The sequence below is a fragment of the Rhinopithecus roxellana genome, chromosome 15 (genome assembly GCF_007565055.1).
Source record: "Rhinopithecus roxellana isolate Shanxi Qingling chromosome 15, ASM756505v1, whole genome shotgun sequence".
NCBI classification, from domain to species: domain Eukaryota; kingdom Metazoa; phylum Chordata; class Mammalia; order Primates; family Cercopithecidae; genus Rhinopithecus; species Rhinopithecus roxellana.
In genome coordinates, this window is record NC_044563.1 from 10261007 (window position 1) to 10274198 (window position 13192).

At 48.1% G+C, this 13192-nt stretch overlaps 1 protein-coding gene across 2 annotated transcripts; it reads left to right on the top strand.

The window, feature by feature from the left end:
• The first annotated feature begins 956 nt into the window (after nt 1–956).
• On the top strand, nt 957–11995 carry TTC9C (tetratricopeptide repeat domain 9C). 2 transcript variants are annotated; one of them, XM_030917253.1, is made up of 4 exons: nt 958–1573; nt 6365–6439; nt 8983–9165; nt 11651–11995. In XM_030917253.1, the coding sequence occupies exons 3-4, from the start codon at nt 8997–8999 to the stop codon at nt 11743–11745; spliced, it is 264 nt and encodes an 87-aa protein (XP_030773113.1). In that variant the 5' UTR covers nt 958–1573; nt 6365–6439; nt 8983–8996; the 3' UTR covers nt 11746–11995. The 2 variants fall into 2 exon arrangements, with proteins under 2 accessions (XP_010383170.1, XP_030773113.1); XM_010384868.2 differs by lacking the exon at nt 6365–6439 and having other exon boundaries at nt 957–1573.
• The last annotated feature ends 1197 nt before the right edge of the window (nt 11996–13192 follow it).

The window sequence follows — 13192 nt, forward strand, 5'->3', positions numbered from 1 at the left end:
TGCTTTTACCGCGCAGCCGCAGTGGAGTCCGAGACGGGCAAGGCTGGCTGTGGCTCAAGTGCCTCGTAGCACGGAAGCGTGTGCGCGCCGGTCTTTCTGTACTTCCAGCTGGGGGGTTCTGCGCAGCCGCTCGGAGCTCCCCGATGCCATTGCCCCTCCCACTACCGTTACTTCCGTCTGACTTCTAATTGCTGCGGCGTCTTAGAGGTTGCTAGCGTCTTTTTCCTACTGTCTGTGTTTGCAGCAGTAACGACAAAAAAGTCAAAAGAGAATGTGTTGCAACATGTAAGCCTACTAGCAATTGTGTTTCTGGCTAGGAAGCAAAAGGGCTCTCCAGAACCAAGAAATACAGTAATCACTGGCCCTCCTTTTTTCTCAATGCCTCAACTTCTACCCAGCAACTGAGGCCCTTGACCCCGCCCTTTTTCTCTTATTGGACAACTTGAATCGTCATTTGCCGTTCCGATTGGTCATCCAAGATCGCCTGGATTTTTCCAATTGGCGAAGCTGCCAGGGGATTCCGCCCCCCACCCCCACCCCCGTTTGGTTCGCTGAGGAGGCGGGGTCGTTTCTGCGGGATTATTTTTCTGGAGCCTCTTCTGATTGGGCGATGTGGCGCAATGCTCGCCACCCTTTAAGATACCAAACTCCGCATTTCTGACCTGCTCCCGCCGGTAAACCGAAGCCTGGGAGAGTTCCAGGCTTGGGTATCTGCAGAGGGCGAGGAACTGGTCGCGGCACCGGGTGGGCTTGCAGCTGTGACGCTTATGTGGACACCTGAGTCTCCCTTGGTGTTGGTTCACCTCGGTTTCCCAGTTTATATTACTGACGTCAACAGATAAATGATTGCTGAAAAAGGAAGAAGAGTTGGAATTGCTTCAAGCCCCTGGACTTTTAGCACTAGTCCAGCCCACTCCCTTCTACTTCCAGGTCGGGGGGCGGGTCCGAAAGAAAGGCGGAAGCCAGTGTGCCCGGCGTTCTCACGCCCGCAACAATTTCTGAGTAGGGCGTCGCTTGAGTTTTTCGGAAAGTCTCCACACCCCCGCCCCCCCCACATCGTCTTTTTAGGAAGTCGCTTAATGTTTGGCTTCATTATTCCCACATCCCCTTCCTAACTATTTGCCTGCACTTCTGGAGAAAAAGACTGCAGAAAGGAGAGGTGGGGCTGTGCGTAGAAACAAGCAAACCGGAGGTCCCTCTTGGGGGACCCTCCAGGAAGAAGAGTAATTTCCTGCCTCCTTGAATTGGCTACTACAGTCAGTTATTTTGTTCCCAACCCCAGAGCTTCAATTGCTCCTTCACTTAGCAATTCCGCAAGAACCCTGGGCGACAGTTATGGAGAAGCGTCTGCAGGAAGCTCAGCTGTACAAGGAGGAAGGGAACCAGCGCTACCGGGAGGGGAAGTACCGAGATGCTGTGAGTAGGTACCATCGAGCTCTGCTTCAGCTGCGGGGTCTGGATCCGAGTCTGCCCTCTCCGTTACCTAATCTCGGACCTCAGGGCCCTACCCTCACGCCTGAACAAGAAAACATACTGCATACCACCCAGACTGACTGCTACAACAATCTAGCTGGTAAGAACGGGGCTAAAGGGGGCCAGAGAGCATTAAGACAGGAACATGAACATCTGTGAACATTGAGGAAAAAAAACCGCTGACTTTTTTTTAACTGTCATCCATTTATTCCGCCATGAGTTAAAATAATCTGCCAATCTGTGGGGGCTCTAATTAAGTTGCCATAGAGCAGGGCTTCTCAGACTTCATCTGGAGAGTTTGTTAAAACACAACTTCCTAGGCCCCATCCCCAGAGGTTCGGATGGGTCTGACGTGGGGCCTACTAGTTTGCATTTCTTTCTTTTTTTTTTTTTTTTTTGAGATGGAGTCTCGCTCTATCGCCCAGGCTGGAGTGCACTGGCACGATCTGGGCTCACTGCAGCCTCCGCCTCCCGGGTTCAAGCAATTCTCCTGCCTCAGCCTCCCGAGTAGCTGGGACTACAGGCGCCAGTCACCACACCCAGCTAATTTTTTTTTTTTTTTTTTTTTTTTTTTTGAGACGGAGTTTCGCTCTTGTTGCTCAGGCTGGAGTGCAATGGCGTGATTTCGGCTCACCGAAACCTCTGCTTCCCAGGTTCAAGCGATTCTCCTGCCTCAGCTTCCCGAGTAGCTGGGATTACAGGCATGCGCCACCACACCTAATTTTTGTATTTTTAATAGAGATGGGGTTTCATAATATTAATCAGGCTGGTCTTGAACTCCTGACCTCAGGTAATCCATGCGCTTCCACCTCCCAAAGAGCTGGGTTTACGTGCGTGAGCCAAGGTACCCAGCCCCAGTTTGCATTTCTAACAGCCTTCTGGGTATTGCTGATAGCTTTAGGGAATTTTGCAGGCTATAGGGCAAAACTATACCTAAGGTCAGGCCATTGTTTATTTAAGGGACATTTAATATCTAAACCACCAGCTGAAGCAATGAACGTGTTTCACAAATATTAAATGTCCCTTATTTTAATATTAGGTTTAAAGTGGGTCGTGTAACTTTTCCTCATTATTCTTTTTCTTTTTTTTTTTTTTTTTTGTGAAGGGTTTCGCTCTTGTTGCCCAAGCTGGGGTGCAAATGGCACGATCTCAGCTTACTGCAACCTCCTCCTCCCGGATTCAAACGATTCTCCTGCCTCAGCCTCTGGAGTAGCTGGGATACAGGCATGTGCCACCACGCCCGGCTAATTTTTTGTATTTTTAGTAGAAATGGGGTTTCACCATGTTAGCCAGGCTGGTCTGGACTCCTGACCTCAGGCGATTCGCCCACCTCGGCCTCCCAAAGTGCTGAGATTACAGGCATGAGCCACCGTACCCGGCCCAATAATTTTTATTTATTGAGTGCCTATAACATGTTGGGCAGTCATTTACAGATGTCTGCCATCTTCACAAAACTGCAAGGATTATCCCCATTTTACAGATAAGGAAATCAGATCATGTCACTGCCTAAAACACCCCATTGGCATCTCATCACACTTATGAGAAAATCCAAACTCACCTCGGTCCCAGCACCAACTAGCTCTTTTTTTTTTTTAATTTTTTTTTGAGACTGAGTTTTGCTCTTGCTGACTAGGCTGGAGTGCAATGGCACGATCTTGGCTCCCCACAACCTCCGCCTCCCAGGTTCAAGCAGTTCTCCTGCCTCAGCCTCCCGAGTAACTGGGATTACAGGCATGTGGCACCATGCCCTGCTAATTTTGTATTTTTAGTAGCGATGGGGTTTCTCCATGTTGGTCACACTGGTCTGGAACTCCCAACCTCAAGTGATCTGCCCACCTCGGCCTCCCAAAGTGTTGGGATTACAGGTGTGAGCCACCACGCCTGGCCTTATTTTTTATTTTATTATTATTATTATTATTTTTTGAGACAATGTCTCACTCTGTTGCTCAGGCTGGAGTGCAGTGGTGTGATCTCGGCTCACTGCAAGCTCTGCCTTCTGGATTCAAGCGATTCTCCTGCCTCAGCCTCCCAAGTAGCTGGGATCACAGGCGCCTGCCACCACACCCGGCTAATTTTTGTATTTTTAGTAGAGACGGGGTTTTGCCATGTTGTCCAGGCTGGTCTTGAGCTCCTGACCTCAGGTGATCCACCCGCTTTGGTCTCCCAAAGTGTTGGGATTACGGGTGTGAGCCACCATGCCCTTCCTGAACTGGCCCTTTTATACACTTGATGCCCAAAGTACATTTCCACCTTCACGTTTTGTAGGCTGTCTTTCCAGCTAGAATGCCCTGTCCTTTGAATGACACACATCCAGATTTGGACTCAAAAGTTGCTTCCTTAGAGAAGCCTTCTGTCGGCCGGGCGTGGTGGCTCATGCCTGTAATCCCAGCACTTTGGGAGGCTGGGGGTGGGTGAATGACGAGGTCAGGAGATCGAGACCATCCTGGCCAACACGGTGAAACTGCGTCTCTACTAAAAATACAAAAATTAGCTGGGCATGGTGGCGCGTGCCTGTAATCCCAGCTACTCAGGAGGCTGAGGCAGGAGAATCGCTTGAACCAGGGGAGTCGGTGGTTGCAGTGAGCCGAGATCGTGCCACTGCACTCCAGCCTGGCAACACAGTGAGACGCCGTCTCAAAAAAAAAAAAAAAGAAGCCTTCTGTAGTTGGGCGCAGGGCGCAGTGGCTCATGTCTGGAATCCCAGCACCTTGGTAGCCAAGGAGTTCAAGACCAGCCTGGGAAACGTGGCGCAACCCCGTCTCTACAAAAAATCACAAAAATTAGCCAGGCTTGGTTATGCGTACTGGGGTAGTCCCAGCTATTCTGGAGACTGAGGTGGGCCAATGTCTTGAGCATGGGAGGTCTAGGCTGCAGTGAGCCAAGATTGGGCCACTGCCCTCCAACCTGGGCGACACAGCAAGCAAGACTCAGTCCCCTCCATTCCTCCCACCAAAACATCTTCCATAAGCAAACAGCACTCTGACTTCATTCATTCTCTGTCCCAGCATAGTTTTATTTTTCTTTTTTTTTTTTTTTGAGACGGAGTCTCGCTCTGTCGCCCGGGCTGGAGTGCAGTGGCCAGATCTCAGCTCACTGCAAGCTCTGCCTCCCGGGTTTACGCCATTCTCCTGCCTCAGCCTCCCGTGTAGCTGGGACTACAGGCGCCAGCCACCTCGCCCGGCTAGTTTTTTGTATTTTTTAGTAGAGACGAGGTTTCACCGTGTTAGCCAGGATGGTCTCGATCTCCTGACCTCGTGATCTGCCCGTCTCGGCCTCCCAAAGTGCTGGGATTACAGGCTTGAGCCACCGCGCCCGGCCAGTTTTATTTTTCTTAAAGCAATTCTTTTTTTTTCCAGACCAAGTCTCGCTCTATCGCCCGGGCTGGAGTCAGTGGCGCTATTCTGGCTCACTGCAAGCTCTGCCTTCCGGTTTCACACCATTCCCCTGCCTCAGCCTCCCAAGTAGCTGGGACTACAGGTGCCCGCCACCACGCCCGGCTAATTTTTTTTTTTTTTGAGATGGAGTCTCGCTGGGTCGCCCAGTCTGGAGTGGGAGTGCAGTGGCCAGATCTCAGCTCACTGCAAGCTCCGCCTCCCGGGTTTACGCCATTCTCCAGCCTCAGCCTCACAAGTAGCTGGGACTACAGGCGCCCGCCACCTTGCCCGTCTAGTTTTTTTGTATTTTTTAGTAGAGACGGGGGTTTCACCGTGTTAGCCAGGATGGTCTCGATCTCCTGACCTTGTGATCCACCCGTCTCGGCCTCCCAAAGTGCTGGGATTACAGGCTTGAGCCACCGCGCCCGGCCTAATTTTTTGTATTTTTAGTAGAGACGGGGTTTCACCGTATCAGCCAGGATGGTCTCGATCTCCTGACCTCATGAGCCTTGGCCTCCAAAGTGCTGGCATTACAGGTGTGAGCTACTGTGCCCAGCCTCTGAAAGCACTTTTAAAACTTAATTTACTTGGGCCGGGTGCGGTGGCTCACGCCTGTAATCCCAGCACTTTGGGAGGCCATGACGGGCAGATCACAAGGTCAGGAGATGGAGACCATCCTGGCTAACACGGTGAAACCCCATCTCTACTAAAAATATTGTTAAAATTAGCTGGTCATGTTGGTGGGTGCCTGTAGTCCCAGCTACTTGGGAAGCTGAGGCAGGAGAATTGCTTGAACCTAGGAGGTGGAGGTTGCAGTGAGCCAAGGTCGCGCCAGTGCACTCCAGCCTAGGTAACCGAGGGAGACTCTGTCTAAAAACAAACAAACAAATTCATTTACTTGTTTCTTGTGTATTCCTCCACTTTCTCTTTTTTTTTTTTTTTTTTGAGACAGTTTCACTCTGTCAATCAGGCTGGAGTGCAGTGGCATGATCTTGGCTCACTGCAACCTCCGCCTGCCGGGTTCAAGTGATTCTCCTGCCTCAGCCTTCCAAGTAGCTGGGATTACAGGCGCCCGCCACCAAACCCAGCTAATTTCTTTGTATTTTTAGTAGAGATGGGGTTTCACCATGTTGGCCAGGCTGGTTTCAAACTCCTGACCTCAAGTGATCAGCCAGCCGCAGCCTCCCAAAGTACTGGGATTACAGGCATGAGTCACTGCGCCTGGCCTCAACCTCTTTAATCATCAAGATGACTGCTTTGCTTCTCTTATTCTCTACTTCTAGCTCAGTGCCTGGCACATGGTCATTGCACAAGAACTGGTTGTTGAATTAATGAGCAAGGGTGATAGATTGGTTGACCTCTGGGGAAATAGCTAAGTATAAACCATATGACCACTTGGTGGGGATGTTGTAGAAGGGATACAGACATCAGCACAGGCCCTTTAATGTGCTTATCAGTGCTGATTCTTGGTCTTTCTCAGCACCGTGATTTCATAATACTATGTTTAATTCCCACAGTTGTGAAATAGGGAATGTGTTTCCCTTCTTAATCATCAAAAGGCAGAACATTGACCTGAATTGGCTCGTCCGCAGGTTTGTATTTCAAGGTCCCATTAAGTCATCCAAGAGAATAGTGAAGTTATATACTGGATTGTTACTGAGAATCATGATTTTGGAGTTAGAGAACGCTTCATTCAAATTTCATATTCATTCCACCTAGAAGCTATAAGATCTCGGACAAGTTACTTCTCTGAGTCTTGATTTCTTCATCCACTAAATGAAGATAGTAACACCTATGTAATCGTGTAGATGCAAAGATTAAACAAGACAGTGTATATCAAGCACATAGCACAGTGCTTGCCATTTCCTCACACAATTAATGGCAACCATTATTAACAAAGCTGCAGTACAAGAACTGTGGTGAAATGGGGAATACAGGACATAGAACCTTGGGTAGAAGAGACACAATGAAGATAAATTTGTTTTTTAAAAAATTGTAATGTATCTTTTTTTTTTTTTTTTTTTTTTGAGACGGAGTCTCGCTCTGTCACCCAGGCTGGAGTGCAGTGGCCAGATCTCAGCTCACTGCAAGCTCCGCCTCCCGGGTTTACGCCATTCTCCTGCCTCAGCCTCCCGAGTAGCTGGGACTACAGGTGCCCGCTACGTCGCCCGGCTAGTTTTTTGTATTCTTTCAGTAGAGACGAGGTTTCACCGTGTTAGCCAGGATGGTCTCGATCTCCTGACCTCGTGATCCGCCCGTCTCGGCCTCCCAAAGTGCTGGGATTACAGGCTTGAGCCACCGTGCCCGGCCAATTGTAATGTATCTAATTTTTTTTTTTTTTCTTTTTAAGATGGAGTCTTGCTCTGTAGCCCAGGCTGGAGTGCAGTGGTACAATCTCGGCTCACTGCATTCTAATTTCATATAAAAAGTTAATGGGGCCGGGCACGGTGGCTCATTCCTGTAATCCCAGCACTTTGGGAGGCCGAGGCAGGTGGATCACAAGGTCAGGAGTTGGAGACCAGCCTGACCAACATGGTGAAATCCCGTCTCTACTAAAAACACAAAAATTAGCCAGGCATGGTGGTGAGCGCCTATAATCATAGTTAATCAGGAGGGTGAGGCAGAAGAATCTCTTGAACCCGGAAGGCAGAGGTTACAGTGAGCCAAGGTCACACTTCTGCACTCCAACCTGGGCGACAGAGCGACACTCCATCTCAAAAAATAGTAATAATAATGGGGGGCTGGGCAGGGTGGCTCACGTCTATAATCCCAGCACTTTGGGAGGCTGAGACGAGTGAATCACCTGAGGTCAGGAGTTCAAGACCAGCCTGGCCAACATGGCGAAATCCCATCTCTACAAAAATACAAAAATTAGTTGGGCATGGTGGTGTGTGCCTGTAATCCCAGCTACTTGGGAAGCTGAGGCAGGAGAATTGCTTGAACCTGGGAGGCAGAGTTGCAGTGAGCTGAGATCGTGCCATTGCACTCCAACCTGGGCGACAGAGTGAGGCTCCATCTCAAAAAAAAAAAAAAAATAGGGTCTCAGCTGGGCATAGTGGCTCACGCCTATAATCCCAGTACTTTGGGAGGCCAAGGTGGGCAGATCCCTTGAGGTCAGGAGTTCGAGAACAGCCTGGCCAACATGGTGAAACCCCATCTGTACTAAAAACACAAAAATTAGCTGGACATGGTGGCACATGTCTGTAATCCCAGCTACTCGGGAGGCTGAGGCAGAAGACTTGGTTGAACTTGGGAGGTGGAGGTTGCAGATCACACCACTGCACTCCAGCCTGGCTAATGAGTGAGACTCTGTCTTAAAAAAATAATAATAATAAATACATTTGTTACCCGGGATACACTTGTTATAACACTGCAGTGAATACCCTGCCAAAAAGGGGGGCAGGGGAAGGTCTCACTTGTTGCCCAGGCTGGTCTTGAACTCCTGGGCTCAAGCGAATCTCCTACCTCAGTCTCCCAAAGTGCTAGGATTACAGGCATGAGCCACCATGCTCAGCCCAGAGTTTTAAATAAATGTTAAAGTATGTTGTTATCAGCTTTAGAGCCAGGTCTAACTCAGTACTAAATGTGTAGCAGAAAATCAGTAAATATTGAAGTAGATTACAAGATAATGTGAAGTTTTTTTGTTTTTTTTTTTTTTTGAGACGAAGTTTCGCTCTTGTTCCCCTGGCTGGAGTGCAATGGCACAATCTCGGCTCACCGAAACCTCCGTCTCCCAGGTCCAAGCGATTGTCCTGCCTCACCCTCCCGAGTAGCTGGGATTACAGGCATGCATGCGCCACCACACCTGGCTAATTTTTATTTTCAGTAGAGATGGGGTTTCTCCATGTTGGTCAGGCTGATCTTGAACTCTTGACCTCAGATGATCTGCCCGCCTAGGCCTCCCAAAGTGCTGGGATTACAGTCATGAGCCCCTGCACCGGGCTGATATGTGAAGCTTTTATTCACTGCTGCATCCCCAGTGTGTAGAAGAGTGTCTGGCATATGGGAAACACTTTAGCATTTGTTGACTGAATGTCGTTGTTACCACCCTATTTGGTACTGCCTTGAGCTGGCCAGTGGAACCTGGTGTAACGAATCCCTCCTCTCTCTTCTGTCTTTTCATTTGGCCCATTAGCCTGTCTCCTTCAGATGGAGCCCGTGAACTACGAACGAGTGAGAGAATATAGTCAGAAAGTCCTGGAACGACAGCCTGATAATGCCAAGGCCTTGTATCGGGCCGGAGTGGCCTTTTTCCATCTGCAGGACTATGACCAGGCCCGCCACTACCTCCTGGCTGCCGTCAATAGGCAGCCTAAAGGTAAGGGAGAAGGGCTTTGAAATGGTAAGGACAAAATTGTCTTGCTAGGGTGGATCTGTGGAAAGGAGATTTTATTTTACTTTGCCAATGTATTATTTTCAATAAGTAATACATTCACATGGTTGAGAATTCAAACTGAAAAAGTATATGATGAACAGACCTTTTTCTACTCTTATGTTCTTGTCTCCACAGAAAAGCAGTATTATTGGTTTCATGTGTAGGGGGTTGATGCTTAATCAGGCATACACAATATATATGTCGGTATGTCTTTCATATATATATGTATGCCTATTTTAATATATATGTATATCAATGTGCTTTTATTTCTAAATACATATTTTATATATTTATAAATATACATATATATATACATATAATAGGCAGGCTGGGCGGGGTGGCTCACGTCTGTTATCTCAGCACTTGGGGAGGCCAAGGTAGGTGAATCACCTGAGGTCAGGAGTTCGAGACCAGCCTGACCAACATGGAGAAACCCCCGTCTCTACTAAAAATACAAAATTAGCCAGGTGTGGTGGCGCACGCCTGTAATCCCAGCTACTCGGGAGGCTGAGGCAGGAGAATTGCTTGAACCTGGGAGGCAGAGGTTGTGGTGAGCCGAGATCCTGGGCAACAAGAATGAGACTCTGTCTCAAAAAAAATAAACCAGTCTTGTTTGTCAGGGCTGGGTACTGTGGTTTACACCTGTAATCCTAGCACTTTGGGAGGCCAAGGCAGGCAGATCACCTGAGGTCAGGATTTCAAGACCAGCCTGACCAACGTGGCGAAACCCATCTCTACTTAAAAAATAAATAAATAAATAAATAAAAATACAAAAATTAGCCTGCATGGCTGGACACAGTGCTCACACCTGTAATCCCAGCCCTTTGGGAGGCCGAGGCAGGCAAATCATGAGGTTAGGAGATCGAGACCATCCTGGCTAACACAGTGAAACCCCGTCTCTACTAAAAAATACAAAACACTAGCCGGGCGTGGTGGCGGGCGCCTGTAGTCCCAGCTACTTGGGAGGCTGAGGCAGGAGAATGGCGTGAACCTGGAAGGCGGAGCTTGCAGTGAGCTGAGATCGCACCACTGCACTCCAGCCTGGGTGACAGAGGGAGACTCCATCTCAAAAAAAAAAAAAAAAAAAAAAAAAACACACACACACACAAAATAACAAAAAACCAGTGATTGGGATAGGATGTGTGAATGCCAACAAATCACCATTTTTATCCGTTAGCTCAGCTAACCCCAGGTATGACCTAGAAAAAGGGCAGTCCTGCTGAGAGAGAATTTGGGACTTTGTTTCCAAGGCAAAAAGGATATTGTGAAGCAGATGAGAGACTCATTCCTGTGTTGGTTGGTTGAGCACTGAAAATTGTCTCCTTTTTGCGTTCTGGCTTACAATAGCCACAGGATACTAGTAGCAGAGTCCCCAAATGTATAGCAGTGCAGTAAAATCTCACTAATCTAAATGAATGAGAAAGGCATTAATTATGAATTAATAAAGATATAAAATCTATTTGTTCATGTTTTTCACCTTCAAGTACATAAATTAACCTGCCCTCTTTATGAATAATATCTTTAGAGGCTCTATTTTAATAATTGTTTCATCAGTCTTGCTTTCATTATGAAATTAGCAACCAGTGGCCAGGTGTGGTGACTCACATCTGTAATCCCAGCACTTTGGGAGGCCAGGGCGGGTGGATTATGAGATTAGGAGTTCGAGACCAGCCTGGCCAACATGGTGAAACCCCGTCTCTACTAAAAGTACAAAAGTTAGCCGGGCATGGTGGCGTGCACCTGTAGTCTCAGCTATTCAGGAGGCTGAGGCAGGAGAATCACTTGAACCCAGAAGGTGGAGGTTGCAGTAAGCGGAGATCGCGTGCCACTGCCCTGCAGCCTGGTGACAGAGTGAGACTGTCTCAAAAATAAATACATAAATAAATAAATAGGGCCGGGCACGGTGTCTCAAGCCTGTAATCCCAGCACTTTGGGAGGCCGAGACGGGCGGATCACGAGGTCAGGAGATCGAGACCATCCTGGCTAACACGGTGAAACCCCGTCTCTACTAAAAATACAAAAACTAGCCGGGCCAAGTGGCGGGCGCCTGTAGTCCCAGCTACTCGGGAGGCTGAGGCAGGAGAATGGCGTAAACCCGGGAGGCAGAGCTTGTAGTGAGCTGAGATCCGGACACTGCACTCCAGCCTGGGCGACAGAGCGAGACTCCGTCTCAAAAAAAAAAAAAAATAAATAAATAAATAAATAAATAAATAAAAATTAACAACCAGTCCAGCCCGGGACAGAGATTGTTTTTTCAATTCCAAAGGTCATTAATTAATGAGATTTACTGTTGCATAGAATGGTTGCAATATATTCAGATCTTGGAGAGATTTAAAAATGGGAGCATGTTAACATTGTTTCTTGCCACAAGGTACGATTATGGTCTTAACTGACTCTGTTTCTAATTGCTTCTCCATCATCTTCCAAGATGCCAACGTCCGGCGGTACCTCCAGCTGACACAGTCAGAACTCAGCAGCTACCACAGAAAAGAGAAGCAGCTCTACCTGGGCATGTTTGGTTAACAAAGAAGAAAGATGCTCCTCCAGTTGAACTTAGGTGGACCATTAAACATGCATGAAGGAGAAAGCTGACCCTCAGCAAGATAAATGAACCCTATACCTCTGACCCAGGTGGATTTTTGTTGCCAGTTCTGCACAAACTTTACTACTTAGACAGTCTGAGTCTTTTTCTGTCTATCCTGTTTATTTCTATAGCGTTCAATACATGTTATTGTTGGGGATATTTGCCTTGAGAAATATAATCAGAAAATATTCATCAGCTGTGGGTGGAATTAATCATATCTCTGGCATAGATTTTTCATGACAGTGTTGTTAGATATATAAAGAGGCGACGGCTTGCAGAGGATGGCATAGTAAGGATAGGGAGAAAGAAGTGTCTTCATTTATTTTTTCAGAAGCCCAAAGCAAAATGGGAAATATGGCCAGGCACTGTGGCTCATGCCTGTAATCCCAGCACATTGGGAGGCCGAGGCGGGCAAATCACGAGGTCAGGAGATCGAGAACATCCTGGCTAACACAGTGAAACCCCATTTCGACTAAAAATACAAAAAATTAGCCGGGCATGGTGGCGGGCGCCTGTAGTCCCAGCTACTCAGGAGGCTTGAGGCAGGAGAATGGCATGAACCCAGGAGGCGGAGCTTGCAGTGAGCCGAGATCGCGCCACTGCACTCCAGCCTGGGCGACAGAGCAAGACTCCGTCTCAAAACAACAACAACAAAAAAAAGATGCAAAGATTAGCTGGACCTCGTGGTGTTCACCTGTAGTCCCAGCTATTCTGGAGGCTGAGGTGGGAGGATTGCTTGAGTCTGGGGGACAAAGGTTGCAGTGAGCCAAGATTCTGATAGCGCTCCAGCCTGGGCGACAGAGTGACATGTCTCAATAAATAGCCCAAATGTATTAAAGTAACTTTTTGTTTTTTGAGGCAGTCTCACTCTGTTGCCCAGGCTGGAGTACAGTGCCATTTTGGCTCACTGCAGCCTCTGCCTCCCAGGTTCAAGTGATTCTCGTGTCTGAGCCACCCAAGCAGCTGGGATTACAGGCATGTGCCACCATGCCTGGCTAATTTTTTTGTATTTCATTTTTAGTAGAGACATAGTTTTGCTGTGTTGGCCAGGCTGGTCTTGAACTCCTGGCCTCAAGTGATCCGCCCACCTCGGGCTCCCAAAATGCTGGGATTACAGGTGTGAGCCACTATGACCGGCCAAAAGTAACCATTTTGTTTAAACTAATTTTTTTTCTTTTCATTTTTTTTTTTGAGATGGAGTTTCACACTTGTTGCCCAGGCTGGAGTCCAGTGGCGCGATCTTGGTTCACTGCAACCCCTGCCTCCGGGGTTCAAGCGATTCTCCTGCCTCAGCTACCCGAGTAGCTGGGATTACAAGCGCCCGCCACCACGCTCAGCTAATTTTGTATTTTTAATAGAGATGGGGTTTCACCATGTTGGCCAGGC

Coding starts and splice junctions, on each gene's coding strand:
- TTC9C (XM_010384868.2), top strand. CDS start 1,336: ATGGAGAAGCGTCTGCAGGAAGCTCAGCTGTACAAGGAGGAAGGGAAC. Junction 1,574..8,982: donor CTGCTACAACAATCTAGCTG/GTAAGAACGGGG, acceptor TTGGCCCATTAG/CCTGTCTCCTTCAGATGGAG. Junction 9,166..11,650: donor CGTCAATAGGCAGCCTAAAG/GTAAGGGAGAAG, acceptor TCATCTTCCAAG/ATGCCAACGTCCGGCGGTAC.